We start from the raw sequence: 13772 nt of genomic DNA on the forward strand, positions 1-13772 counted from the left end.
ATATTTTTATGTATTTATCAAGATTTGGACTTATGTTAAAAGATACATACAATGGGTGCCAAAAAATGTATACATATTTTAAGAAAGGAAAAAAAAACTGTATTAATTGTAATACTCAATATTTACCGGTAACAAAAGATGAATACAATTCATGTTTGACTTCTGTAATTACAAGAGGTGCTCAAAGTGGTTACCATTTCCATCACTTCTGATTACGGCCAACTACTGCTTGAGCATAGAGAACATCTCTTAAAATGTGTATACATTTTTTTGTCAACCCTGGTATGTAACATATCAGCTGTGTGTTTGTATGTGTCTGTATGTAAAATGAGTCTGCCAGAGCTGTTAAAATACCTTGCAGTTTGGCAGTTTCAAAGCAGGTATTGCTAAGAGCTCCTTTCTTCGTTTAGGGAGAGGATATCAAGGAAACATCATTAGATACCTAGTCTAGAATTATTTTTGTGTATCCATTGTGACTTTCATCTTGGAGTCATAATTCTCAGTTTTAATAGGTAATCTTAATCAATCAGCAGCAGTAGGAACTTTCTTTTACAGGTGAAGTCCCTGGCTTACAGAAGATGTCTTCTTTTGAGTCCAGTTCTTATGCCAGGAAGGATAAGAGAAACCAGACTGGGTATCCAGTCAGACCAGAAAAAGAGTGAAAGATTGACAATCTGGCCACAAGTTCTGAATCTCAGCCCAAATGTGCAGTGTTGAGCAATGCTGGAACGGACCCACGATGATAGACCAGATTAGAGTGCAGGTTAGAGCCTGGGGTCCCGTGGACTGTCAGAACCCAGGTATGGAGGGAGGCACTAGGACCAGGAATTGGGCATTTAAAAAAGACAGTGGGTGACTGGTCATAAGCCCTGCAAAGAACCTGGGCGGTATGGTTAGAGGGTAAATAGGAACAAGAGAAAGCAGAAAGAAATTGCTTGGTATTAAGCCAGTGGATTCCAAAGTGGGGATTCTGTCCATGTGTCCTGTTCAGAGTCTGGATTGGCATCTGAGTACTAGACAGACCAGCTATGGCACAGTTGATGGTGTTAGACAAGTGATGAAGAAGAGTTGAGGCCGTTCCTAACTCTGTGCAGAATACCTGGTCAACTTGATAAAAGTTTAATTTTATGACTCTTTTCATTTGTAGGCTGTGCACTTATTTCCGTAATGCTTAGTTAGTAAACTATGCTATAATATTAAATAACCTTTTATCAATAAAATAATACCTAATATGCTCTACCAACTTGGCACATCTCATAATTGCTGAAACCTAATTTTTCTGAATGCGATGCAGTGCAACACAAAGATGCATTGGTAGGATATAAAACAATTTAAATGCAAGTTTTTAGGGACTTGTTTTCAGTATTAATCTCTTCGATTTGTGTATGGTGAATAAAAATAAATTCGACCACCAGGAGGACATTATGGAGAATCAGGTTTAGTTACCTTAAAGGTAACTGAATTTCCATGTGTTTTTCATGAGACCCTCGATTCTAAGGGGCTACGAAGTGTTAGAAAGATGAGTACCTCTGAGTACTAGGGTGTACTGGAGTGATCTGCCAGCATTTGACAGTGCCCTGTGGCTTTTCTTTTTTTTTCCTGTTGGTTTAGGGAAGCAGTTTATTGGCTTTGCAACTAGGCATCCGTGGAACTTGAAGCCACAAATGTGGTGGAAAAAATCTTACTTGATGTTGTGGTTCCCAGAAAATAATCACTAGAGCCTGTGGTTGCAAATAATGCTAATGTTGCAGACCTAGGGGACAGACCATCAGTGGGAGGTGTTAATTTTTACCAAAGACACAATACCTGGTGGGAAGAATTGGTGTCAGGTTTTATATCACTCTGTCTGTGTTGCAGATACAGTCTTTATTATTCAGGCATACCACAAGCTGATCGTGTGCTCCTTGCTTTGTTCATGGGTTAAACTGTTCCTGAACCAAAACTTTCCCTTGGATACTTCAGTCAGTATGCTGACTTTGATCTTTTAAATGTTCACAGAATTGAAACTCCCTCAATAGGAGTTCCACGCATAACTGCTGATGGTGACACCTGTTAGATCTTTGCATGCGTTGTGGTGTAATGCTGGGCCTTACCTGGCTCTGGATTCTGCACTTACTTTTCTTGATATGACCACATCTAGAAGGAGATGACAAATTCTCCTGCTGTGGTTCCTATCCTCATTTAAGTGTGGATGTTTTATTGCCTTTTTCCTACTCTTCATGAAAAGTCAGTGTCAGGATACTAAGAAAGCTTGACAGCCTCCATCTCACACTCAAATAGAAAAGTAAAGTGACTGTTGGGCCATCATCTGGAGTTATAAAATATGATTGCATTGGCTTAATCTGACTTTTATAGGTTTTCATGTTTTCCTTGAGATTTAACTAAGTCTAAATCCTACTGTTAACCCAGTTCTCCCCTATTCATCAGTATATCTAAACCTCGTAAGTGATTTGTTCACTCTAATAAAGTGAAAAACATCTGTTGACATAGTTGTATATGTCATGAGTGTGTGATCTGTACTTTGTTTGAGTATGTGTTTATGCTATTTAGGTTTGAGAAAAGATGCCTGGGAGAAATATTTAACATATTGTCTGATTATTATTTAAATATTTAACATATTGTCTGATTAAGTTTGCGAACTTGTTGCAATGATGTTGCTAAACTTTTTTGATGTCAGAGGGATTATTCATTATGAATTTGTACCAACTGGACAAACAGTTAACCAGGTTTATTATTTGGAAGTGTTGAAAAACTTCGATGACCTGAACTTTTCTCGAACAACTCATGGCTCTTGCATCACACAATGCACCAGCTCGCACGGCACTGTCTGTGAGGGAGTTTTTAGCCAGTAAACTGTATTGGAACACCCTCCCTACTCATCTGATCTGGCCCCCAGTGACTTCTTTCTTTACCCGAAGATAAAGGAAATAATGAAAGGAAGACATTTTGATGACATTCAGGACATCAAGGGTATGTAATATGACGAGAGAGCTGATGGCCATTCCAGACAAAGAGTTCCAAAATTGATTTGAAGTGTGGACTTAGGTGCTTGTGTCAGTGCATAGCTTCCCAAGGGGAGTACTTTGAAGGTGACTGTAGTGATATTCAGCAATGCGATATGTAGCACTTTTTCTAGGATGAGTTTACGAACTTAATTGTCAGACTTCGTAAACGTTGGTTTGGAGGCAAGAGAGACCTGCTTCAATTTTCTTCCTAGTTGTAAAATCTGGAAAGCCCAAGCTGATCAGTTGTTGAAACATTTAAGAGTATAATGCTTAGTACTTCAGGTAGTAGAGTTATGTCAGCAATGAACAGGGAGTAATTTTCTTTATTCTCTCTCATTCTTACTTCCAGACAATAAACCAGGTTTTCCATAGCCAAAAATATTAGGGTGAATTTAAGCCTGCTAAACAGAACTAAGTTAGGAAATATGTTTTTTAGACAATTCAGAAATGTTTCGGAATTGATGATATTGGTAAAGAGAGAAGCCATTATCATACTTCTCACCCTGTAGGTATAATCCAGCAGTGTTTGTGAATGCTTATACTCTCAGGGCCTGTCATAAATACACCTGAATAATTAATTTCTCTTGTTGCACAATGTTTTCCAATGTCACTTTGTGGAGATAAAAAAGGAAGCCTATAGCAATATGCATGACCTCAATAATTTGTTGGAAAGTTAAAATTTATATGTGACACTATATTTTGGTTTCTCTCCTGTAATCTCGTGGTCCAGATGGTCAGGAAGGGGAAAGATTATTACTGGTGAATATAGCCAGGAAAGTTTCATGCAGGTGGCAGAAATGTGGATAGCCTACATAATTTTCCAAAGTATCTGGCTATTCCTTTGATGGTATTTTATGTAGCCTAGAATACGTGTTGCTATGTTTTTCCTTATAGAGCAAATAGACCGTGGGAATGTATTGTTAAACACATTAATTCATTTAACGATCCTCTATTGAATGCCCTCTTGTTTTTGGCATATTGTTTTCACTAAATCATCCACCTGTCATATCACTAGGTATGCGCAAAAACTGTAATTGCAGGACTAGCTGATGCATTCGAAGTTGGTCTCGATCCCCCAAATCAGATAATGACATGGTTATTTATGTAAATATTAATATTGCTAAATAAATATGGAGCATCACAAGTAGTTGCTTATAAAATAAAGTATTTAGGTATTAGAAATTTGCATGTAATAAATATTTTCAGATTTTGCTTAAATTAGGTCTTAGAAGATATATTTTAAGTAGTCATAAAATCAATAGCTGTTTTGTGTAAGGCACTGTGATGGATGCTGGGGGAGTCATTTTGTACATACATGTTTTCGGCCCAAGGTCTGCTCAAGAATAGACTCCCTCCAGATTTCATAGCCTCTTTATGGCATTTGTGAGTCCTGTGCACCAAAGATGCTAATGCAGGCTTCTCATCTCTAGAGAGCTGCTGGGGTATGCTAGGCAGCTTGGATCTGTCTGATTTGTGTCAGAGGTTCCTGCTAATTTGAGGGTGGGGCAGGCAAAGAAGAGACTGCTATTTTTCAGCCCTTAATCTTAAAATACAATTTACAAGATCATATTTTGAATTGTTTTATATCTGCTTTATAGGACTCTTTAATTGTTATTTTCTTTGTGTTACTTTGTGCTTAGTAAACTATTAATGCAATACTTTGACATAATTATAAATATAAAGATTAGGGGAGAATATTAGCTACAGGTTTCAAAAGTTAGTAGGCCACTGTCACTAATTCATGAAATAAGTATTTAGTGTTCTTGGCTGTTCATGTTTTTATAGAACAAATGACATACATGAATATCTTCATTTGGACCAAGAAACGTATGCTTCTTAGGGAACTGAGACTATAATAAAGAGAACAATCTTAGGTTTTTGAAGTCATTTCCCTGAAAAATGAACAAAAGAAAAAGAGGGAACAAAACTTGTTAAATTGGGGCAAACTCAGAAAACTGTTGGAAGGAGACCTGTGTTTAACCAGACAAGGGATTGCTTTTACATGTTAAAATTTTTCTCCTCCGACATTCTCATTATAATCAAGTATTACTGCACTGAGTCTATAAATAGTATTTATGTGGGAAACAGACCAGAAAACCAAGTAAAACAGAAAGCAGTATCATTAATTTTTGGACAAAGAGGTACAACAGCACATTGGGAACCTGAGTTTCTTACTTGTAATCAAAATCGGATTTAAGGCAATGCCACAAGTTACTCTTACTGTAGTAGCTACTTTGGAAAAGCCTGTGGACTCATGCAGTCCTCATTGTAAAATACTGCCTGGGACTTTTAGGGCCCCACTGCGTGTGCCAGTGATCATTTCTGGTTGACCATGTGGGAGGTTCTAGTGTACCTCTGCCAGCCTCTAATAAAGTTACATTTTTATTTATTCCAAAAATACCAGGTGACAGGCTTCTATGTGCTAGATATTCGCTTAACCCTTTGGGAAAATTTATTATATGTGATCAGTGCCCTTCTAGAATCTAGGCTAGTAAGAAAATCAGCATTAATATCACGTTTTATTTTTCATTATTTATTTAAAAAGCTATGGATTTTTATTAAGCTTAACAAAAACTAACAGTCCCTATCTTACCAGTCCCCACCACCGCTTAATTTCCTAGAAAGACCACTTTGAACTTTTAGCCATTTCTTCTGTTTCTTTAAAGATCATGAATACCTTGCTACTTTTCGATTTTGATTTTCAGTTTTATTTTTTTTTTTAAATTAAAGTTTATTGGGGTGACAATTGTTAGTAAAATTACATGTTTCAGGTACACAATTCTGTAATGCCTCATTTATATATCACAGTGTGAATTCACCACCCAGAGTCAGTTCTTCCATCACCATATATTTGATCTCTTTTACCCTCTTTTCAGTTTTAGATACCATCTTTGTAATTCATACAGTTGTCACACTATATCTTGAGTTCATACTGTCTCACGTGCTCCTTTCCCCTATTCTCTCAATTGTTAAAACTGAATTTTGCCAAAATCTATTTTTAATGTTTATATTATAGTGACTTTGTACATATTACTCACAACTCAGCTATTTCATTTATTTTGATTGTGTTACTTGTGTATAACTTTGGTTTCCCAGGAGTTAATAAATTGCCTTTGAATTTCCTTATGAAAAAGGAGTATAAACATTTCATTACATTGACACATCAGGATATTGATCAGTTCTGTTTTCCTTTTTCTGGGGACATTTCCTGGAGCCCCTCACCTATTGCTCCGGTTTAGGTAAGATCCTCTCTGGAGCGGTTGCACAACTGTTGTACTGGAATACATGTATCTGGGTTGTCCTAAGAATTCCATTTGCTGCTGTTCTATATGGGACCTCCTGTTTCTAGAGTCCGTATCTTCTTGTCTTGGTTTAGTCCCACGTTTTGTCAGAGTGTGTCATCTAGTAGCTTCCGATAAAAGGAAGCATAGGAGTGTGAGGGTTTTTTATTGTTTTTCTTTTATTAAAAAGTTTGGGAGAATTGAGTTAGAAATCTGGAGCGAAAGTGCTTCTTATACAGACTTTCGACTGCTCTTTCTATTTATATTTCCTCTTATTTTCTCACCTTTAGGATTACCTGCTGCCTTCAATTCCTGTAACCCAAACTGATTTATCTCTTGGCTTCTTTCTCTGTAGACATGTTAACATTGCCTCCAACTATCCAACGTTTTGTTGACCATTTTTTTTTTTTTTTTTTTTTTTTTTTTTTGACACCCAGAGAGAACTTCAGTGGTAGTAGATAGCTGCCAGAAAGATGATGGAACGCTTTCCTTACTGAAAATACAGAACCTTAATATGCTATTATACACTCCTGTTAAAATCTATATATTTTTAAAAGTTTTTCTGTTCAACTTCCTGTTGTCAAAACTGGATTGCCGCATGAGTATTACTGAATCACATTTTCCACAAGTCTGTGCTCATCGTAAATGTAGTTTAATATTTTAACTTAAATAATAGCTCCCTTCTATTGAACACTTGGTATTTGCCTGGCATCACGATACTTACCTACATAATCTTAAAATCTTCAAATCACCTAGTAAGGTAAATAATACTGCCTTTATTTTAATGATGAGTAAGACTGATGTTCCAATGTGTGAGGTAATTTAGACAAGTTTACACAACTAGTGCTATTCTCACTCTAGCTTGTCTGGTCCCCACACTTTTCTTTTCACTGTCCCATAGTATCTCTTTTGAGGAATGGGACTTAGAAAACTGCTTCCTGATCTCTCCCCTTTGATGGCTGCTAACCCTTACAAGAAAAACTAAGAATACTTGGTTGTGTTTCTGGTGACTTATTTCGAGATTCTGGGTGGAGGCTGGAAGTCTTGAGACAGAACTATTAGGAGATTTATATATATATATATATATATATATATATATATATATATATATACACACACACACACACACACACACACACACACACATATGGAAATGAGTATATGTATGTATATAGTTATCATATATATAATGTTTATGTTTTTATACTTGATCTTAGCCAAAAGGCTGAGAAGCGATTTTATATATCTGATACATATTATCCGATATATATTTATTTATTCACTTCCTATACATGCTTCTTCCAACACCTGGAAGACTATCTGATAACTTTTCTGTTTTCAGATTTCCCCATACCCAAATGTTACCCTTCCTTTTAGCATGAGACTCTGTAAATAATAATTTTATTTTATAGAACATGTGATATTATTTCAGTGTTGATGATATGATCAGACCATAATTGGCTCCCCTGCTGACACACTAGAATAGATCCTGAATGCCTCAAGTATTTTGAGCACTGGTAGTAAAGATTCTGACAATAAAGTGTGTTTTTTGAGCATAGCTTCTTCATTAAAAAAACAAACCAAACAAACAAACAAAAACTGCGTTGTATTGCACCACTGATAAGAGTTATTTTTGAAGAAATTAAAACTTCTAGAAAAAAAAGTTATCTTTACTCTAAGGCCTGTAATGTGTTTATCAGATTAATCTGAGTCTCCTAGGTAATCCTTTGATTTCTGTTTTGGTAACTGTGACTAAAACCCAATGTGAAGTAATCATAGGGGTAGCATTTCAAACCAGCTTAGTTTAGTGTAAGCCTAGCAGTTCTTAAAAGGGGGGGGGGGGAATCCTAGATTGGAATTTTAAATTCTTGAAAAGAAAACGTTTTTTTCTCTTCCTTAATAAGTTCTGTTGATGTGACTTGATTTGTTTTCTTCACTTACTTGTAAGCCTGTATTGTAGGTTTTATGCTGGATTTACTAGACTTCTGGTCTCACAGAATGTTTTCAGTGTTAACTATGAGTGAAGCAAGGGGAGGAGGGAGCCTAAAGAGTAAGGGTATAGAAGGGAGGTTTCAATGCTTAAACAAAAACAAATTTTGCCATTCATCTTGTTTGTTTTGTTACTGTGTTTCCCCGAAAATAAACCTAGCCAGACAATCAGCTCTAATGGGTCTTTTAGAGCAAAAATTAATGTAAGACCCAGTATTATATTATATTATATTATATTATATTATATTATATTATATTATATTATATACTATACCGAGTTTTATAGTAAAATAAGACTGGGTATTACATTATATTATGTTATATGACATTAGACCTGATCTTATAGTAAAAGAAGACCAGGTCTTATATTAACCTTTGCTCCAAAAGACGCATTAGAGCTGATTGTCTGGCTAGGTCTATTTTCAGGGAAACAGGGTAGTATTGTAACAAAACATCTCAACTTTAGTTAATAATTCATATTAAGTATAAAGTACACAAATTGATGTGAATGAATTACTTTTTTACAATCAGCATTTGGGACTAAGCATTTTTAAAGAATATGCTACTGTTAAGTCCCTATTTTTTTTTTTTTTTTTTGATTTGTTCTTTCAGTGTTCCTGAATATTTGATATTTTCCCCAACCCACGGCAATATAGGTTCAGGTAGTTTTCTAATGTGATGCTTCTCAACTTTAATAGGCAAACAGGTCACTTGGGGATCTTGTTAACATGCAGGTTCTGGGATGGGGCCTGAGAGTCTGTATTTCTAACAAGTTCGCAGAATGCTGTTGCTGGTGGTCATCACACCACACTAACAATGATCTAAAGTATCTCGGATATGGGAGGAATACAAAATCTGTTTCTTCAGATTTTATATCTATAACTGTTGAACTTCTACAAAGAAGTCAGTGGGAGAGACCTTGCATTATTCTGCTACTCAGCACATCTAAATAGGACTAGATTTATTGCTTCTTACAGATTTTTTTTTTTTGCTTCTTACAGATTTAATATATTTTTAATTATTTGTAGTATTTGGTTTATATTTTTCATTATTTGTCGTATACGGTTTAGAAGTGATTCCAATACTGTACTTTTATTTATTAATGTGTATTTTTATATATATTATGTATGTAAACTATTCCTCTAGTGTCTTTGAAAAAAAAAAGAATAGCACACTTGACCTGTGCTTAACTTCAAATTATAGCACACAGACATCTCTTATCTATAACTGTTAGTCATTGAGATCCTAATGTATTTACTGTTTTATGCTTATATAAACATAAAACCACAGGATATATACAAATTTATAACTAGCTGCATTGTAATGTTTATTCCTGTGCAAGTGGATACTAGCATTAAAAAGAGGTTAATGCTTCTTTTTAAAATTTATCTTCTAAATAGCTCAATCACTAAAAGAGTTTGCAAGACTACTCATCACAGTTGAAGAAGAAAGGAGAAGACTGGTAAGTCCATTACTCATTTTTTAACAATAATGCTTTGTTTGGATAAAATAAAAGAAAGAATAGACTTTCTGAACTATACTTAGCCATATGAGAGCTTATAATTTGATACATGTACTAAATGTTATAGAAAAAAATGTCTGATTATCAAATATTACTAATAAGATAAGCCATTTCTATTCATTTCATTTGTTCAGCAGATGTAAATTACATTCATTTTGCTTTCCAGTTAGTGTTTCTGAGAATTAAAAATATTGAACAAATTTCCATTAAGAAACCCATTCTAATTGAGCGACTTCTAAATAACCTTAGTGTTCTAATAAAGATACACTATAAGTATTAAAGACATTTCGTAGAACGAGCAACTAATTTTGCCAAGGTGTTAGCAGGACCCTTTTTTGAAGGGCACATTTGAGTAGGGTTTTGAAGGCTGGAAGGATTTTGCTGGGCTGGGAAGATTGGCAAAAATATTCTAGGTTGATGGATTACTTTATGTAACAGTATGAATGCTCAATTATTAGTAATGCATTTATCCATTCACAAATATAATTTTGTTCCCATCGTTGAAATTTCTGTGACGGCCCCTGTCTATGACCCAGTGTTCTCATTTGTACATGGGAAATATAGTAGGGTGTGTACCCCACAGAATTGTAAAGCATTTGTAGCAGCACCTGGCACATGATAAATGTTGGTGGTGATAAAGATATTGATTGTCAGTTGAGGCTTATGGGCTTGTTTAAAATGTCATCTTTGATATCACTTACTTCACCCATCCTGTTGGGGAATTATATATACACATAAATAAATGTGAGTGTGGAGTAAATGTGCTAGAAAATGCAGCACAATTTAGCGTCATTTTGCTAAAGAGATGAGGGAGAGCAATTTGAGGAGAGGACCTTTAAGATGGCCTGACTTGGGGGAAGCATTGCCTGAGCCAGAGCAGAATCACACAACTAGGAGGCAGCAGTCGTATAAATGAGCCTGAGCAGAGGTACAAGGTTGGAGAAAGTACTATAAAAGTACGATGTCTGACAATTAAGTTCACAAACTTGTTGCAATGATATTCCTAACCTTTTTTGATATCAGAGGGATTATGCATTATGAATTTGTAACAACTAGACAAACAGTTCACCAAGTTTACTACTTGGAAGTACTGAAAAGGCTGCCTGAAAAAGTTACATAACCTGAAATTTTTGCCAACAATTCATGGCTCTTGCATCATGAAAATGCACCAGCTCACAAGGCACTGTCTGTGAGGGAGTTTTTAGCCAGTAAACAAATAACTGTATTGAACACCCTCCCTACTCACCTGATCTGGCCCCCAATGACTTCTTTCTTTTCCCGAAGATAAAGGAAATATTGAAAGGGAGACATTTAGATGACATTCAGGACATCAAGGATAATACGATGACAGCTCTGAAGGCCATTCTAGAAAAGAGTTCTAAAATTGCCTTGGAGGGTGGACTAGGGGCTGACGTCAGTGCATAGCTTCCCAAGGGGAGGACTTCGAAGATGACCATAGTGATATTCAGCAATGTGGTCTGTAGCACTTTTTCTAGGATGAGTTCACGAACTTAACTGTCCGACGTTGTATATTTGTAGAATAAGGCAATGGTTCTTAGATGGTATTAGTAGAAGATTGATTGCTGGTTTGGGCCATATGCAGGGTTTAAGAGCTGGACTAAGAAGTTGTGTTTGTTATAGGCAATGGGAAAAATTGCTAGACGTTTCTGAATAGAAAATGGGAGGATCAATATAGGATTTTGGAAAGATTAATTTGGTGGCCATGCTAAGAAAGAGATATGGTGGGGAAGAAATGACTGGGAGAGAGGTGACCATATTTTCTAAGGAAACGACAGCCTACTATGCAGTCTAGTCTCAGTATCAGAGAGCAAGCCATACAATGGGATCTGTACTAGATATATATAAGCTATTATGGGAAATGGATCCATTCTGGGGAGGTCAGAGAAGACTTTTCTGTGGAGATGACTTTGGCATCTGTAGGCTAAATAGGACACTTTTAAGTGTATTACACATACTCCTCACTTCAGCTCTCTGAGGTTACACAATAGAAGTCCTATTCCATGTGGGGGGTAGTATGTGCCCTTATGGCCCAGGAGAGGAGCTGATGACAAATATGCTGGAAGGGTGGTTACACGTATGTGACAATAGAGTTGGAAACTGCATGGAAGCCAGGGGAATGTATATGGTTCCAGATTGAGTGAGGTTGTGATTCAAGTCTTGTGCAAATAATTCAGAAGAGTGATAAGCCAACTAGCCTGGGTTATAATTTTAGAAAATGTACTAGTTTGAAGAATATGGGAAAGTGTGTTGTAGGAGAAAAAATAGCTAAGGCAATGTTTGTATAGCACTGAGGAGACCTGTAGGCACCAGGGGAAATGCTCTTTCTTTGCGTTGGGAGAAAAGGAAGAGAGGATTGGTTATAACAGAGAACTATGGACAGTAAATGGCTTGGATGGACTGGTGGATAATATAAGGAAGACATGGTCATCTTCTGTGAAAGGAGTTTGTAGAAATAGTTTAGAACAGCCAGGAGCAGGTTATACAAGAGAAAAGGGACTGCTTATTAGTGATAAAGAACCATTAAAGTTAGGCATTATAAGTATGTTAAGAAAAGACGAATTCCCATGCTTTCATAGATTTTTCTAGTAATACCCAGAGCTTTTCACTATGAGCAGTAAGAACAGCTGGGAGGACAGATTTAAGTTGATGGCTGGTACAGAAGACATGGTGCTGGATTAAAGGGACATGAATTTGTGTAACATGAAAATAGTTCCTGATTGAGTATAGTGATAACTGAGATAGGAGGGTAACTGAAATCCTTAGAAAGCAGAGAGGGCAAGCATGATTACTTAGTTATGTTGAAGGATCACTAGGGACAAAGGAGATTTTAAGAGAGGACACAGAAGTTGTGATCAGGAGTGGGAGTTGAAAAATGCTGAACTTGTCAACGGAGCTGGTCCAGATAGTGAAGTTCAGATGTGGCTGAGCAGGAAGTCAGGCCTTAGGAATCGAGAAGGCTGAGCTCAGAGGTTTGGATATTTTATGAGCAGGATCTTGAGATATCCAATATGGTGACAGGATAAAAGACAAAAACCAAGGAGAGGCAATGGCTGAGAATGGGGTCGAGTGTCTTATAAACAGCGGAGATGGAGAGTGGACCATCAACTCTTAGCGTTTCAAAGATCATTATTTCTGCCTCAGCCATGTTTCTCATGTTGAGGCAAAGAGGAAATTCTGCATTCAAGGGTGAAGTCATATTGTATAATTTTTGATTGCTTTTTCTGTCATTTCAGAGGTCTGAAATAAAGAATGCAAATAATGAAAAATCTCTAGATAAAAGCCTAATGGATTGCATTCCCACGAAGATTCTGTAAAAGTAATTATTAAACATATATCTAAATATTGGAGTGATTCATCAACACTTCTAGTCATTTGATGTTACTACAACTGAAAGTATAACTGGTAGCAGATTTTGGGCAAGGCTATACTAAAGAATTTGTGTTTTAAAAATTAGTGCTTTATTTAGGAAGTAGAATATTCGAAGTATAAATACTAAGAATGTGCAAAGGAGTTCTGTAATTCATTATGCCATTTAATCATTCTATGTTTTTCAGTGATAAATCATGATTATTATATACCATGTATCCTCAAAAATAAGACCTATCCAGATAGTCAGCTCTAATATGTCTTTTGGAGCAAAAATTAATATAAGACCCGGTCTTATTTTACTATAATATAAGACTGGGTCATATATAATATTATTTAATATATAATATAAACCTGGTTTCATTTTACTATAATGTAAGACCAGCTCTAATGTTATTTTTATTTTATTATTTTTGGAAACGGGACCTTCTCTTCACTTTTTATTAACTTTACGTATGTTTTTTTAATTCTACTAGAGCCAACTAAAAATGCATAGTTTTAGTGCAACAAAAAGGTGACTCTGAGAAAGTAATAGGAAATACATGTTTCAGAAATTTTTAAGGATATAATTTATATTTCTTACTGGAA

The 13772-nt window shown here is 35.9% G+C and overlaps 1 protein-coding gene across 1 annotated transcript in view; it reads left to right on the forward strand.

Moving 5' to 3' along the window:
• Positions 1 to 13772, forward strand: part of ARHGAP42 (Rho GTPase activating protein 42) — a 257496-nt gene that overhangs the window by 86819 nt on the left and 156905 nt on the right. Inside the window, exon 3 of the mRNA XM_081061952.1 lies at positions 9676 to 9737. Within this exon, the coding sequence (XP_080918078.1) occupies positions 9676 to 9737 (62 nt within the window). The remainder of the gene's footprint in view (positions 1 to 9675; positions 9738 to 13772) is intronic.

This window comes from Rhinolophus hipposideros, assembly GCF_964194185.1.
Source record: "Rhinolophus hipposideros genome assembly, chromosome: 10".
In the NCBI taxonomy this organism is placed as follows: Eukaryota; Metazoa; Chordata; class Mammalia; order Chiroptera; family Rhinolophidae; genus Rhinolophus; species Rhinolophus hipposideros.